At 34.7% G+C, this 16,326-nt stretch overlaps 3 protein-coding genes across 3 annotated transcripts; all 3 read left to right on the forward strand.

Moving 5' to 3' along the window:
* Positions 1 to 593: 593 nt before the first annotated feature.
* Positions 594 to 3,306, forward strand: LOC133699088 (pentatricopeptide repeat-containing protein At4g35130, chloroplastic). The gene has a single exon (XM_062122226.1). It carries the CDS (start codon positions 742 to 744, stop codon positions 3,142 to 3,144), a length of 2,403 nt encoding a protein of 800 aa, XP_061978210.1. The 5' UTR covers positions 594 to 741; the 3' UTR covers positions 3,145 to 3,306.
* Positions 3,307 to 8,513: 5,207 nt separating this feature from the next.
* On the forward strand, positions 8,514 to 11,145 carry LOC133699607 (probable polyamine transporter At1g31830). Its single transcript, XM_062122916.1, has 2 exons — positions 8,514 to 8,950; positions 9,617 to 11,145. The coding sequence occupies exon 2, from the start codon at positions 9,656 to 9,658 to the stop codon at positions 11,042 to 11,044; it is 1,389 nt and encodes a 462-aa protein (XP_061978900.1). The 5' UTR covers positions 8,514 to 8,950; positions 9,617 to 9,655; the 3' UTR covers positions 11,045 to 11,145.
* Positions 11,146 to 11,289: 144 nt separating this feature from the next.
* On the forward strand, positions 11,290 to 14,421 carry LOC133699608 (serine/threonine protein phosphatase 2A 57 kDa regulatory subunit B' alpha isoform-like). The gene is made up of 2 exons (XM_062122917.1): positions 11,290 to 13,584; positions 13,999 to 14,421. Exons 1-2 carry the CDS (start codon positions 12,853 to 12,855, stop codon positions 14,350 to 14,352), a joined length of 1,086 nt encoding a protein of 361 aa, XP_061978901.1. The 5' UTR covers positions 11,290 to 12,852; the 3' UTR covers positions 14,353 to 14,421.
* The last annotated feature ends 1,905 nt before the right edge of the window (positions 14,422 to 16,326 follow it).

Consider the following 16,326-nt stretch of genomic DNA (forward strand, 5'->3'; position numbering starts at 1 on the left):
ACATATAGACATAATGTTTTCATTAATTACTCCGTCGGTAAATTATAACATGTAATTTTACTAGTAGAATAATCATCAAAATATTTCTTGATTTTTTTAATTATTTTTATTATATCAGCAAAGCAATTCTATCAATACATGATAATGCAAAATATTTCATCAACATTTACATTGAGAATTTTGTATGGATATTCTTTGTCACTATTTTTATTATATCAGCAAAGCAATGTGTTTTGTTCGAGTAAACTTGACTTGCGAGATTCAATGGTGGGTTCTGCATTTCAGATGATGCATGCAGTGATTATTTTTATGACATTTATTGGGGAACAATCAAAGGAATTTCCCCAAATTTATTTACTTACACAAAATAAGGAGTACGAGGTGCTAACAAGCTCCGTCATTTTGTGACTAAGGTCAATGGGCCTTGTACCTGATAAGTCTTATTTTGGTGCTCAAGATCACTCTTGGATCTTTCCTTTTTGTGGCCAGGCCCATTATGCCCGTAATAAAGAATAATGGAAAAGGGTCCAAGCCGACAGGTATCATGTGCCCTTGAACTAAAGTCAAAATTTGTACCAATATTAAATCTGTTTTCATATCTTATTGGCCTGAACCATAACAGAATTAACAGACCATCATCAGTCCCGCCAAAAAAAGTTGGAAAAAAAATGGAAGAGCAGCCCATGATTCTTTAGCAGCTGATTTTTATATCTCTACAACACTCAGAATTCTACTACAAAAATGGCTTCAGCACTCATTCACTGCTCTCTCTACAACGCCTACAAAAACGCCTCTCCAGAGCAAAACAAACCACCAAAAACAGCACAGTTCAAGCGAAAAACCACAAGAAAATCACCCTTTATCAAGAGAGCCCAATCAAAGACTTCATTCAAACCTCCAGCGCGTCCCAACGATCTCAATATCACAAGGGATCTCTGTGGCTTTGTTGAATGTGGGTTGATGGGCGATGCACTCGATATGTTTGAGAAAATGAACCACTCAGATACTTTTATATGGAATGTTATTATTAGAGGGTATACTAATAATGGGTTGTTTCAAGAAGCTATTGATTTTTATTATAGGATGGAATGTGAAGGGATTACAAGTGATAATTTTACTTTTCCATTTGTGATCAAAGCTTGTGGTGAGTTGTTGGCCTTGATTGTAGGGCAAAAGGTCCATGGGAAGTTGATTAAAATTGGTTTGGATTTAGATGTTTATGTTTGTAATTTTCTTATTGATATGTATTTAAAGATTGGATTTATTGAGCTTGCGGAGAAGGTGTTTGATGAAATGCCTGTCAGGGACTTGGTTTCTTGGAATTCTATGGTTAGCGGCTATCAAATAGATGGTGATGGATTGAGCTCGTTGATGTGTTTTAAAGAAATGCTGCGGTTAGGAAATAAGGCTGATAGGTTTGGTATGATTAGTGCTTTGGGTGCTTGTTCTATTGAGCATTGTTTACGAAGTGGAATGGAAATTCATTGCCAAGTGATTAGAAGTGAGCTTGAATTGGACATTATGGTACAGACTTCTCTTATTGATATGTATGGTAAGTGTGGTAAGGTGGATTATGCTGAGAGGGTATTTAATAGGATTTATTCCAAAAATATTGTGGCTTGGAATGCTATGATCGGTGGGTATGCTTTAAATAATTATTTTTTTGAGTCTTTTGCTTGCTTGAAAAGGATGCAAGAGGACGATAAAGTGATTCCAGATGTTATTACGATGATAAACCTGCTCCCTTCTTGTTCACAATCAGGAGCTCTCTTGGAAGGTAAATCTATCCATGGGTTTGCCTTTAGAAAAATGTTTCTTCCTTATTTAGTCTTGGAAACTGCTTTAGTTGATATGTATGGAAAATGCGGCGAGTTGAAACTGGCAGAGCATGTGTTTAATCAAATGAATGAAAAGAACATGGTATCATGGAACACCATGGTTGCTGCTTATGTACAGAATGAGCAGTACAAAGAGGCTTTGAAAATGTTTCAACACATTTTGAATGAGCCTCTTAAACCAGACGCTATTACTATTGCAAGCGTCCTGCCTGCCGTTGCTGAATTAGCCTCAAGGAGTGAGGGTAAGCAGATTCATTCTTATATCATGAAATTAGGGCTTGGTTCAAATACTTTCATTTCAAATGCAATTGTTTACATGTATGCAAAATGTGGTGATCTCCAGACAGCAAGAGAATTTTTTGATGGTATGGTATGTAAGGATGTAGTTTCATGGAACACAATGATCATGGCTTATGCTATTCATGGGTTTGGAAGAAATTCCATCCAGTTTTTCTCTGAAATGAGGGGAAAGGGTTTCAAACCCAATGGGAGCACTTTTGTTTCTCTGTTAACAGCCTGCAGCATTTCTGGCCTGATTGACGAAGGCTGGGGTTTCTTTAATTCAATGAAAGTGGAATATGGCATTGATCCAGGAATAGAGCATTATGGTTGTATGCTAGATCTCCTTGGTCGCAATGGAAATCTTGACGAAGCAAAGTGTTTCATTGAAGAAATGCCTTTGGTCCCTACAGCCAGGATATGGGGTTCCTTACTGGCTGCAAGTAGGAACCACAACGACATAGTCTTAGCTGAACTAGCAGCTAGGCATATATTATCTCTTAAGCACGACAATACGGGTTGCTATGTACTACTCTCTAATATGTATGCTGAAGCTGGAAGATGGGAAGATGTAGATCGGATTAAATATCTTATGAAGGAACAAGGACTGGTGAAGACAGTAGGGTGTAGCATGGTTGATATCAATGGTAGAAGTGAGAGTTTCATCAATGAAGACAGGTCCCATGCCCATACAAACTTGATTTATGATGCGTTGGATATTCTACTGAAGAAGATAGGGGAAGACATCTATCTTCATTCCCTCACCAAGTTCAGACCACTAGACGTGGCCAAGAAACGAGGGAACTTGCCAGAATATCACAGTGTCAAACTAGCTATCTGCTTCGGCTTGATCTCTACAGCAATCGGAAACCCTGTTATTGTCAGGAAAAACACTAGAATATGTGAAGATTGCCATAGAGCTGCAAAGAAGATTTCGCAGGTTACCAAAAGAGAGATTGTAGTGGGGGATGCCAAAGTATTTCACCACTTCCGCGATGGATGTTGTTCGTGTAGAGATTATTGGTGAGGCAGCTGTTACTATAAAAACGAAATGATGAATTGAAGCACCACCTAGGTTTGCTGTACAGTCCTAATGAAGCATATGTAGATGTCAACACTATGTATCGCTTACGGTTGTAAATTTCACAGGATCAAAGGAAATAATTAATGATTTCTTCCTGCTCTGAAATCTTTTATCATTTTGAATTGTGAATTGGGATCGATCGCAAAAATCAACCCATGCATTCCATAGCAAAAATACAAAAGGAAAATACGTCTGTGAAGATGACAAAATTCATATACATATTCACTTGCAACTTGATGAAACTACTAGCATTGCTACTCAAGCATTCATGTTCATATTATGTGCGAAGGCATCCTTCTTTCTCAATATTAATTTTGAGTGTTCAAATACATGAAACTAGCTCGCTAAATCAGGTGTAAAAATATCAGCTGAGATTGCAACGACGACCTAACAAGAAGCCATGAATCAGCAAATGTTGGGAATCTCAGTCAAATTTGATGACAAAAGCATAACCCGAGGTCTGAAGCTGCCACCCAAGCTTTGTCAAGAGAACTGAAATAATTGAATTGAATTAATCTACTTGATTAATTACATGCAACATTAAGTTTATTGATTAAGTCAAAATAAAAAATCAACTCTTAATGAAGAAGAATGTAAAAGATGAACTTGTGAGGAAGGTGATTAAAAATATAGTAATGATTGTTTTTTAAAATATTTTTTTATTTGAAAATGCATTAAAATATCTTTTTATTTTATAAAAATTATTTTCGACATTAATATATCAAAATAATCTAAAAATTAAAAAAAAATTAAATAAAAAATAAACTTTTATAAAACACAATTTAAAATGCAATTCCAAACAACCAGAGACAAATTTTACACGGGCAGCAGGCTGGTGTAGCCAAGAGAATGTGGATTGCTTGATTTTGCTGTATCTAAACAGCTAAAACATGTGATAACACCAACCTTTGCCTATACCAGAAATTCCAAGATAAGTTATAGTGACAAGGATAGAGATTTGAAAGCCCGCCACAGACAGCAAGCTTTCTCCAGTGCAATAGCCTCTAGATCACAGCTTGATTCCCACTAATTAAACACCATAGCTGATAGTTAATTAATCTTGATTATGCATTGTGTAATTAGAGTCTCTCTTTTTTCACGCGTGACTAGTTTTTTAGACGAAGAACTGGTGAAGCTACTACATATGACAAGAGAGGATCAAAGGAACGACAACATTAAAAAAAATAAAATAAAAGTACTAATCAAAATAATGTCTGAAATAAATTATTAGTGAACCACCATGTGGGAAGAGAGGAGAGATCAACTTGGCGACAACCACTAATTGATAGCGAATGCAATTAATTTTATAGCCTTGAAATTAAAAAGAAAGTTGACCGAAAGAAAAGCCATAAATTAAAAGAAAATAAGAACAAATTGCTCTCCGTGAATTAAATATCCAAAAGCACTGGATATTTCCTCCTTTTTACTCAAGGATCGCTCTTTTCCTAGACCCTAAAAAAGGGAAAAACCAAAAAAAATAAAAAAGAGAGAGAATCGGTATATTTACAAATTGTGCCACTATCCACCAGTCAAACCGAAAACCCCAAAAACACCCCTTCAGTCTTTGTTTTCCTTGCCTGGAGTCAAACCTCCTCTCTCTCTCTAATCTCGTCTCAAATAATCGTCTTCATCATCATCGTCACTAATCTCCTCTCCCCTCCCAAAAAACTTAACCATCAGGGGCTTCAGAACGATGTCGTTGAACCACCCAATGCACCCACATTGATCTTTCAATCTCCGAAACAACCCTCTATTGTCAACATCAGGAGTTGACATGGGCTGTAAGTAAGCCCTAGCTGCATGCTTCACCAATGGATTCCTGATGGATATCTCTTTCCAACTACTTGACCTTTGTGTTGGTGACAGAAGGCATGGTGGTGGTGGTGATGAAGGTAACAAGTCCCTCAAACTTGTGTAGGTTAAAGGCTGTATCTGTATCATCTCTATATCAGGATCTTTTGGGTTGTAGCCGTTTGGCAAGAGAAAACTAGCACTGGAACTCAATTCAAGATTTTTTTTCCTGCTATTTATTGGTGGTGTGTTTGGTTTTTCCATATTGGAGAGAGAGGATTATCCTTGGAAGGTTTAATTAATTTTTTTTTTTTTGATGGGGTAATGATCAATCTTGAAGGTATTCTTTTAAAATACAAATACTAATCAAGCAAGGAAGGTGCTTATGTATGCAAGGGTTTTTACTATTTGTGATGGGTTTTGAGGGTTTTTTCCTACTTCCCTGTTTGTGTTGGAGACGGAGAGAGACACTGGCCATGGTGGAAAAGAGAATTCAGTTATTGGTCTTTATAGGAGCACTTGAGTTTAAGAAAGATATCAGGAGTGGCTAATTAGAAAATTATTATTATTCTAATTCAACTCGATTTCATATTTTATTTAATTTAAGTAGAAATAGAGTTTTAAATAATCAATATTACCTGGAGATTGATTTAGATGGATGCTTCCATTATTAATATTTACAGATTATGCGTGAATAATAATGTACTGCTGTAATTTGCTTAAGCAAACTCGTGTGATTAACTTCTTAACTTGTGCAATTACTGATACTAACACCCTTTTCAATTGCCATGGAATAATTCACTAATTAGCTAGGTGGATTTTTTTTAAAAAAATTCTTTTTTAATTAACATTTGTAAATGAATCTTTCTTTTTATTCTGAGATGTAAAGTTGTAAAGTAGGGATGATTATTTTTTGTTCGATTCGGTTTTTATTAAAAAAATAATCAAACCGAATTTTTTTAAAAAAACCGAAACCGGTTCAAACCGAACGGTTTCGGTTCGGTTTATAGGACAAAACCCTGTTTGGCTCGGTTTTGACTCGGTTTGACTTGGTTTTTTATGGTGTTTTTTTTGTTCGGTTCGGTTCTTTCAGTTTTAGGCTTATAAAACTGAGACTGAACCGGTCGGTTTTTTTAAAATTTTAATCGGTTTTTTTTACGGTTCGATTTTTTCAATTATTTTTTTTTAGTTTTCTCAATTTAATCAATTTTTCTTTTTTTTTTGTTCATCCCTAATGTAAAATATTTCAGGTTACCTTCTGCATACCAAACTAGACTCTTACACCTTAAACAAAGCTTTTAAAACATGATTTAGACCCTACGGTCTGTATAAAAAGTATTTATCTTGATCCTATTTATTTTGCCATATTTATTTTATCAGCTCAGCCATCAACTTATAATTAATTGTGAATGAATATTATTAGTAAATCTCCTAAATTCAATCATGATTAAACTTAATTTTGAAAAGTGCAACAACTTGGAGTAAAATTAGCAAAATTCATGGTTAATTAATTATTGTGATAGCACAATAATGAGAAAAGAAGGCTCTCATTCGAGAAAGTCGATGAAGCTATGGCATCAAAGCAAGCTAGGAAGAAGATGAAATGTTGAGGTGATTGGATTGGTATCCAAATAAGCAGAGAAAACATAGGAATTCTTGTCGTCATCCAACGCATGTAATTTTATCATGAAAATATACAACATAAATAATAGTCCATTAACTCAACCAAATTGATTGGAATTTTACGAGGTCAATTGGAGTCTTTGAGTAGGTAAATTGGTTTTAGTTGGAAAAAAAAGAAAAACTGTAAATAATATCTGGCCCAAGATGTTATTGGGCTTTTAATAAAGAAATTGGAGGCCAAGAGCCCATGACAGAGAACCAAAAGGCCTGTGTATATAATATTTGTGTCCCCACTATTCTCCATATAAAATTCATCTTTCCCTTCTCATTTTCATTTTCCTCTTGATGAATCCTTTCTCTTCCCTCAGCCATGGATGGTTTTGTTTTGTTTTTTTTTAAAATAAAAAATCCTCGAGAAAAATGAGAACGATTCATATTCATATATCGGAATAAATAAATCTTAGCTCCCAGAATTAATGAGCTTCCAATAGAAAAAAAAAAAAATTTAAATTGTCACTCAGAGGCCGAGAGCGCTTTATCTTGCTTAATTTTCTGGCGGCTCCTCCTTTTTCTTTTTCTTTTTCCTTAGATCTCCTCTTTTTTCTTTATTAAAATCATTCCACCGTTTATCTTCCATCCAACTTGACACCTAATCCACTAATTCTTTTTAAGTATAAACTAGATAATTCTCCGACCTATTCTATGACTGGACCAGAAAAACTTACATGTGAAGAAATAATGTCCAGATCAAGAAAAAACTTAACCGTCAAACTTAAACTTATTGATAATATTTATTATGCAGTTAAAGCTTCAAATAAAATTATATAGGAGTGGTTTTGATGTGTTAGTGAGTTAAAAAAAAATTAGATAATAGGTAAAAATATAATTTAATTTAAAAATATTTTTAAAATGATATATTTTTAAAAAATATTAAAAAAATCATACATTGAATCTACCTAAGTCAACTTAGGTTAATTAACTACCCGGTTCATAAACTATATTGAATTTAATAATTTTGTTTTTTGAACTAGTTTTATTTGGTTATATGATAAATAGATACTTGCAAGACTAAGTATCAACTTAATATCAGGATACTTTTATGGGATCATGATAACTTTATAAAAAATAAATTATTTTTTATTTAATAATATGATAAAAAAATAGATGTTTGCAAAACCGAACATTAATTCATTGTTGACATGTTATTTAAGATCATAATAAACCCATGAAAAATAAATTAAAATAAATTATGAAACTCAATTTATAATAATTATATTTTTTTCAAAATATTTTTTATTTAATAATATGATTGACTATTTTTTATGGGATTATGATAATTTTATAAAAATTAAAATACTAACTTAATGTCAAGAATTTTTTTAAGATCATGATAATCTTATATAAAAGAAACTGAAATAAATAATAAAATATGATTTTCAATAAATTTAATATTAAAATATAAAGAACAAAAGAAAAAAATCTAAAATACAATAATATATGAGGAGAAGAAAAATGCAAGGAGGATAACAATGCTTGTCCTTATCAATTGATTCTTGTTAATGAAAAGGATGGTTTCATAATTCTGATTTAAAAATTTAAAGATAAATTTTTAAAAGATATAAAAATCTTAAATTGAAATAAATAAATTATAATTTTTAAATTAAAAATCACTGTATTTCTAATAAATTGTTAAATCAATCATTCAAGATTTATAATCTTTTTCTAGCATAATTAAAACTAAAAATATAAACCAACTATGAGATATTTATATATATAATAATAATATATTAATTAAATATTATTCTTCAGCAAGTGACAGGGACATGTCAATCAACGGAAGAAAACAGAAAGGATGAGCATATTAAGAAAAATTCTTAATCCGAATGATCACAAAAAATAAAAAAAATTATTGAAGGGTTGCATTTAAAAATGTCTATAGGTACCAAATATATATATTTTTAATCTCTATGTCGCCTTACCTGAGTGTCGTTTTGATTTTCATCCTCGTCAGGAAGCAGAAAACTCAAGATCAACAAAGAAACAAAATCTTGCGTCGGTAGTAGCACCCACCTCCTCTGAGTGTCTGAATCTGGAAAAGGACGCGTGATAGGCCCAGTGGCCAACTCATCAGTGACATAAATAGCATGATGACACATATCCAAAGCCTCTTAATTATTTAGCACCTTAGCATCTCCTATTTTCTACGTTTCAACGTGATTCACATGTTCTCAAAAGAAATTATTTTTATCTAGCCATCTCTTTGGGTTTTTTCCTGATTAATGTGAAAAAACGGAGGTGGGTTCTCAATTTCTAAGCTCCTTAATCCAAAATAGAGGTAAAGTTTTAACCTTTATTTTCAATTTGTTACTTTTGATTCTTTCGCATCTGGGTATTGATTATTTCATGGTAGTGTTTCTTTTAATCCAGTGGTGTTTTTTAGTGTTTGGGTTTAATGGCTGTAGACTATAATGACCCTTTTTGTTTGTAATCTTTGTGGTTCGTGTGGAATTGTTTAAGATATTGATAAATCTAGTTTGAAACAAGAGTCCCAAGTTTTACTCAAGTGATTGAAACTGCTTGCAAGAAAACTGAGCTTGCCATTGTAAAAGATAGTCTCAGGGAGGAATTTTTCACGGCCATCTCGTTCATTCAGGAGTACTTTTGTGAGCCTGGAAAGTTTTTTTTATCCTCTCTGTTGGAGATTCGAGAAGGGAAATGAGAGAGGGGACTAGGCAGTTTGAGTCGGATTCAAGTTATTTGTGCTGATTTCTCATATCTCTTCAGTTATGCAGAGCTTAGTAAAAGAATAGCAGTTTAAAAAGAACGTTTTGATCTATAAATGTGATACCATTTCTTGATTTAGGTAGGAAAAAGTTTTCTTTTTGGAATAATAGGTCATATGCTTCCATATTTTATGCATTATCTCTATTTCTCGTTGCTTTGTGACCTGTAATGTTGTTTTTATTATGTAAAATATCTTTGCAATTTGATTTTTTTGCAGAATCATAGAGATTCGTTGACTAACCAAAATTCCGTTGCTATGGAGGAGCCGAACAATGCTGGGTACGTAGCTTTAGGGGAAGCATCCTTCCCAACATTAGATAAGTTCCAGAAGGTTTCTGTCATACCTCTTGTTTTTCTTATATTTTATGAAGTTTCTGGGGGACCATTTGGAGTTGAAGACAGTGTCCAGGCAGCTGGACCTCTTTTAGCTCTTCTTGGTTTTTTGCTTTTTCCACTTATATGGAGTATTCCAGAAGCCTTGATAACTGCAGAAATGGGTACCATGTTCCCAGAGAATGGTGGATATGTAGTTTGGGTTTCATCAGCGCTGGGTCCTTATTGGGGGTTTCAACAAGGTTGGATGAAATGGCTAAGTGGTGTTATTGATAATGCACTATACCCGGTTTTGTTTCTAGACTATCTGAAATCGGCAATCCCGGCATTGGAGGGTGGCATCCCTAGGATAGTAGCAGTGCTGGCTCTGACTGCGGCTCTAACTTACATGAACTACAGGGGTTTAAGCATAGTGGGGTGGGTTGCTATACTGTTAGGGGTGTTTTCTCTGCTTCCTTTTGTGCTCATGGGACTTGTGGCAATCCCCAAACTGGAGCCATCAAGGTGGTTTGTGGTGGATTTCAGCAATGTGGACTGGGGTTTGTACTTAAACACACTGTTCTGGAACCTCAACTACTGGGACTCAATCAGTACTCTTGCAGGAGAGGTCGAAAACCCGAATAAAACTCTTCCAAAAGCTCTTTTTTATGCTCTTATCTTGGTTGTTTCTGCGTACTTTTTTCCTCTTTTAATTGGTACTGGAGCAGTACCACTTGATCAGGAAATGTGGTCTGATGGGTATTTTTCAGAAATTGCTAAAATTTTAGGTGGTGTATGGTTGAGATCTTGGATCCAAGGGGCTTCTGCCTTTTCAAACATGGGCATGTTTGTGGCAGAGATGAGCAGTGACTCTTTCCAGCTTCTAGGGATGGCTGAGCGTGGGATGCTTCCTGAGATCTTTGGCAAGAGGTCTCGTTATGGAACCCCTCTTACTGGGATTTTATTCTCTGCATCTGGAGTGATTTTGCTATCATGGTTGAGCTTCCAAGAGATTGTTGCCGCAGAAAACTTCTTGTACTGTTTTGGAATGATTATGGAATTTATAGCATTTGTGAAATTAAGGATGGACTATCCAGCGGCACCAAGGCCTTATAAGATACCTGTTGGAACAGTTGGAGCAATTTTGATCTGCATTCCTCCAACCTTGTTAATTTTAGTGGTATTGACACTTGCTTCTCTCAAAGTCATGGCTATTAGCAGCGTTGCTTTGATTATAGGGCTTATCATGAAGCCTTGTCTTGACTATGCGGAGAAGAAAAGGTGGTTCAGGTTTTCTAAAATTTCTGACCTTTCATCCATCCATTCTGTGTAATGAACCATGAATGCTTGTTACAATTTTGATTTTCCCCTTCCTCTTTTTTCCCCTGTTCATCTGAAATGTGAATGCAATGCTAGCCTTCTTTATCCTCTCAAGTTCTAGTGTTTGACCTTGCTTATCAAAGAGTTGAATGATTATTGTTATGGATACAGGACCAAGTGAACTAGAGTTGCAAATGGCATGTTGTGGTTGTAGTTTCTTGAACACGAGAATCAGTACTAGAATTCCATGACATGCAAAAATTGCATTAGTCAAATAAGCATATAAAAATTTAAAGTGCTGCAGACCAAGAGATGCGATGCTAATTGTGAGAGCCCAAGTGTCATGACATGCAGCATTTATCATTACTTCATCAGATTGTTTCATAGAATTATTTTCACTTCATTAGATGTTTGATTGCACAACTCATGTCAAAGGCAAATTGATGGTTCTCTGAATTGTTTGTTTCTCATACTATACATTTAGGGATTCTGGTACTTGATATGATCTGTTATTTTATTGTCATTTTGGGATTAATTTCTTATTTGACACGTGTCTTTCCCTGATCCAAAATCAACTTACTCACAAACCTTTGTCACGGGATAAAATGACTTAATATTGTTTCTTCTGTTAATCTCTTTGAAAAGCTTCAAATTTTAGTTTCTTGCTTCTGTAATTCCTTGTCCTTTGGTGTTTTTTTCTTTTTTCTTTTTCTGTATTTGCATATGGCAAGGGTAAGAAAAGCGCAATGCATAAGTTAGAGCATGATCATCATTTTGGTGGGCTCCTGAAATTGAATATTCAAGATTTAGTGGAGGCCCTGGTTGTGTGGTTCATAATTTCACCCTATAAAGTGGTTGAAAAAATATTCATTCACTTTTTATCATAATGGAACCTTGGAAGGTGCGGCTTAGATAGCAAATGAGCTTGTTCCTTGCGTTATCATCCATGGGAGAAAGATTTACTTTTGGTAGGTGAAAGCAAAAAATCATGAAAAAATTCACGAAGGACCTAGGCCCCAGAGCGCAAAATGCAGAGACGGACGGGTTGGTGAGGCACATGTTTGATGCATTGGATTACATTTACTGAAAGCATTCTCGACTTGCTTGTACATCCATGTGAACTGCCACAAGCTGTCTGTTTCACCAGCTTACAGTAACCAAGGAAACCCACCACATGGCAAATCATCCAAATGAGTGGCTAGAGCAACGAAAGACTCCTTGATGCAGATAATGCCATTTTACCCGTAACATTTGTCACTTGTGGGTGGGGAAATTTTCTAAACTCTTGTCATCGGATATTACAACTTTTCTTGTCTATAAAACATCGCTGTATTTTTTGGCATTTCTTGTTTGACCTAACAGGCAATAAAGATTGGAAGAAATACGAGAGCCTTCCCTCTTTCTTTCAGCATTTTCAGGAAAAAAATAATTAATCAAGCTCTTGTAGTTCCTAATCTGTGGCAGAAATAACAAGTAAAGAAGAGCACAAGACGGGAGAAAATGGGTATTCTCAGAAACTCCCCCAAAGCCTCCCCAAGAAAAAAATCTACCTCCCTTCAGCTCCTCTTCGATTTGGAGCCCAACAATAGCAATGGCACCAAGATTTTCAGTCCCAAAAGTGGCTAGCAGTCTGCCTTCGAATCTGAATACGGAGAAATCTTGTCTATTATATCTCACTGCCGCTCTATTTTTACTTTCACTGATCCCTTGGAGTCTCCCTCGGAGCGAGATCTTAAGCGATTAAAGCTTTTCCAGCTCCTTTCTTTCGTGAAAAAACCCATAAAGCCACTACCTGAAGAAATTACACGCCCGGTTGTGTCCATGCTATCGGCCAACCTTTTCAGGCCTCTCCCTCTATCTGCCAAACAAAACGTCATCTGCGAATTACCTGAGGATGAAGACCTTGTTTCCACTCTCTCGCCTGCTTGGCCACACCTGCAAGTTGCTTACGATATTCTGCTTCGACTAGTCCTCGATATTGATCCCAAAATGCTCCGTTGTTATGTTGATGAACCTTTTCTTGTCAACCTTCTGTCCCTCTTTCAGTCTGAAAACCCGAGAGAACGCGAAACTCTGAAGAACGTTTACCACCGGATATATTCCAGGTTCACTTTTTACAGGGCATTCATGAGGAAATCGATGAACCATGTCTTCTTGCACTATGTTTTCGAGACAGAGAAGCATTCTGGGATCGGTGAGCTGCTTGAAATATGGGGAAGCATCATCAATGGTTTTGCTGTCCCACTAAAAGAGGAGCACAAGCTGTTCTTGATGAGAGTGCTTATCCCTTTGCACAAGGGCAAGGGGATGCAAGTCTACCACAGGCAACTGGCGTATTGTATTAATCAATTTGTGCAGAAGGAACCAATGCTTGGTGGGGTGGTTGTCAGAGGGATCTTAAAGTATTGGCCTGCCACAAATTGTCAGAAAGAAGTTCTACTCGTTGGTGAATTGGAGGAATTGGTAGAGAATATCGATCCCGGTCACTATAGAAAGTTAGCTTTGCCTATATGTGCCCAAATTTCAAGATGCATGAATAGTTTAAACTCACAGGTAAGCTAATGATCCAGCATCATATGGATGCTTTGATAGTTTCTAGGCCAGCTTGGATTTGGGATTTCAACCTGTCCTTTCATACATTTTCTCATCATTCATAATGGAGAATGATTCGGCAGTCTGGAAATTCTTTTTGTGTTTTGGATTCATGAAACAGTAAATAATTCTCTGATGGTTCCTGAAGGCTCCTTTTCCTCCTAACTCCACAAGATAAATTATTATGCTCATGAAAACCCCACAATTCAGGGTCTTGAGTTTTACGTGCATCTGCTTTAATTACTATCTTAAGAAAAGCTTTCCTTCGTAGGCCTTCTTTCATTTTATGTCCCTCCTTTTTCCTTTATGAATGTCGTTAATAACTTTCATCCTATTTCCTAATGATCTTAATGCCCTAAATAACTTGAAACTCAGGTCGCGGAGCGTGCACTATACGTGTGGAACAACGAGCAATTTGTGAAGATGGCATCATCAATGATGGAAGAGGTGTTTCCTGTGGTTGTAGAGAGCGTGGAAAAGAACCTGAAATGGCACTGGAGCGAGAGTGTTAAACAACTGACAGAAAATGTGAAGACAATGATAGAAGAAACGGATCCAAATTTATATGACAGTTGCCTGGAAGAAATGGCCCACAAAGAGTACTTAGCTGGCCAGGAAGATATCAGAAGGAGAGAAAAATGGGAGAGAATAGAATTGGCAGCAGCCAAAAATCATCAGTTTTTTCCAGCCACAACAATGTCTAAATCTCTCACGTTATTGAGCAAATAATCTGACCCCTTGTATTCAGAAATATTCTGTACTTGCACAGAAAGTTATAAAACAACAAGTACTTGCTGACTTTCCTTTACGAGTCTAACAGGCCATATGTGCTAGGCTGCTAGCTAGCTAACTAGCTATGACCCTTTAAGACGGTTCGTTCGTTCGTTCACCAGCCATAAAGGAACACCAAATCTTCCATAATTCCACATTGACTTGGTGGTGAAGGAGACAAGTGAGAGCGAGAGATAATCATGTGACATTGTGATTATGATATATATATCATCACGATTTGTTTAAAAAAATCATCCTTCGCACAACTAAAAATCCTAAAATTATCATTTCAATATATTTAGCTTTCTTTTAGGTAAAATTTTTAGATATTAACCGATTTAAATTAGAATGTTTTAATGAATTAACCTAGTCAATCCAATCACATCCGAATGAGACTCAATTAGATCGGTTCTTAAAAAAAATTAAAAAAACTAAAATAATAATATTTTTTAAAAAATTATAACCTAGATTAATCGAGTCATCCACAAGTTAATTTAATAATAGTTCATAGCCTATTATCGTAGAAACCATATAAAGATGGGGTTGTCATTTCAATTAAAAAAACCCTCAAACTTATAAGACTTTTATTGTTATACACACTAAAATTACTATTTTACCCTTCACAATACAAAACTTATAACTTGGTTTGAGGGGTTAAATGTTTTTTTCACGTGATTAAATTGTCAATTCAAAACTCACATTGGTGCTTAGGGCTTTTCACTTTTTAGTTGCGTAATAAAATTATTAAACTACCATTAAAAGATAAATTAATTAAGTTGAAGGGTGAGAGGCTTTTTAGACATTTCATGAAATTTTAATTAGTAAGATAACCAAATTACCCTTTGACTTAATTTTTCTTAAAGTTAAGGTCAATAGCGTTTCCATCATTTCATACAAGTTTTTTTTTTTTTGTAATTGGCATGTTGACTTAAGGGCATTTAAGTCTCTTAGTTAAAATATAATATTATTTTAAATAAAAAATTGATGGTTTGTACAACGCACGCGCCAAAAAGTGACAAGCACCCGCATCCTTCAAGGGGCACATATAGCACCTCCTGGTGGCCAAACACCACATTCTGGTGTGGCGTTCAATGCATCTCATTGCTCCCTTTAAGATTGTGAAGCATGTGTAGTCGCTCATATAGACAGTGGAGCTCCAACGATGTTTTGTTTTCCCCTCTTTTCTCTCTTTTCAGCCATGAAAAACATGTTGCCCATGCCAAAAATTAGAAGAGTGTGTTATTTGTTAATTTTATCACATTTAGTGCTCATTCTTTTAATTTTATCAAATTTGATTTATTTATTTTTCAATTTCATCATGTGACATTTAATTTTCATATCAAATTTGTTCTTTTATTTTAAGATATTTTAGGTTTGATTCTCAATGTTATGATTTTTAATTTGATTCTTAACCCTTTGATCATATTTTAATTTGTTTTCAAATTTTTTCTTGGATCCATGATTTTATTTTTATTTTTTTTCAAATTTAGTCCTTATTCTCTTTATTTTTATTTTTGTTTTGGATTCTTTTGTGAATTTGATCTTTTTTTTCTTTTTCCCTTTAATTCAGAATTTGATGATATTTCAAGTTTGGCCCTCAAAGTTTTGATTTCTAATTTTGATTCTTAGTTCTTTTATCAAATTTTAATTTTTTTTCAATTTCATCCTTAGATCCATATTTTTGTTTTTTAAAAAAATTTAATCCTCATTCTCTTGATTTTTATTTTGGATTCTTTTGTTAATTTGATTTTTTCTTTCAATTTTCCCTTAATTCAAAATTTAAGGTTGTCCACTCTTTTTTTTTCTTCTTCAAATAAGATCTCTATTTTCTTAATTGTTATTTTTTTATCCCTTGATTCTTTTTATTTCATCATTTGAAATTTGATTTATTGGGATTTGATCTTAATAGTTTTTAGACCCGACTCAGAGTCA

The sequence above is a fragment of the Populus nigra genome, chromosome 7, assembly GCF_951802175.1.
Source record: "Populus nigra chromosome 7, ddPopNigr1.1, whole genome shotgun sequence".
NCBI classification, from domain to species: Eukaryota; Viridiplantae; Streptophyta; class Magnoliopsida; order Malpighiales; family Salicaceae; genus Populus; species Populus nigra.

Bases quoted from the DNA above. Each gene is read 5' to 3' on its own strand.
- LOC133699088 (XM_062122226.1), top strand. From the start codon at position 742: ATGGCTTCAGCACTCATTCACTGCTCTCTCTACAACGCCTACAAAAAC.
- LOC133699607 (XM_062122916.1), top strand. From the start codon at position 9,656: ATGGAGGAGCCGAACAATGCTGGGTACGTAGCTTTAGGGGAAGCATCC.
- LOC133699608 (XM_062122917.1), top strand. From the start codon at position 12,853: ATGCTATCGGCCAACCTTTTCAGGCCTCTCCCTCTATCTGCCAAACAA. The intron at 13,585-13,998 runs GTAAGCTAATGA...CTTGAAACTCAG, and splicing joins TGAATAGTTTAAACTCACAG to GTCGCGGAGCGTGCACTATA.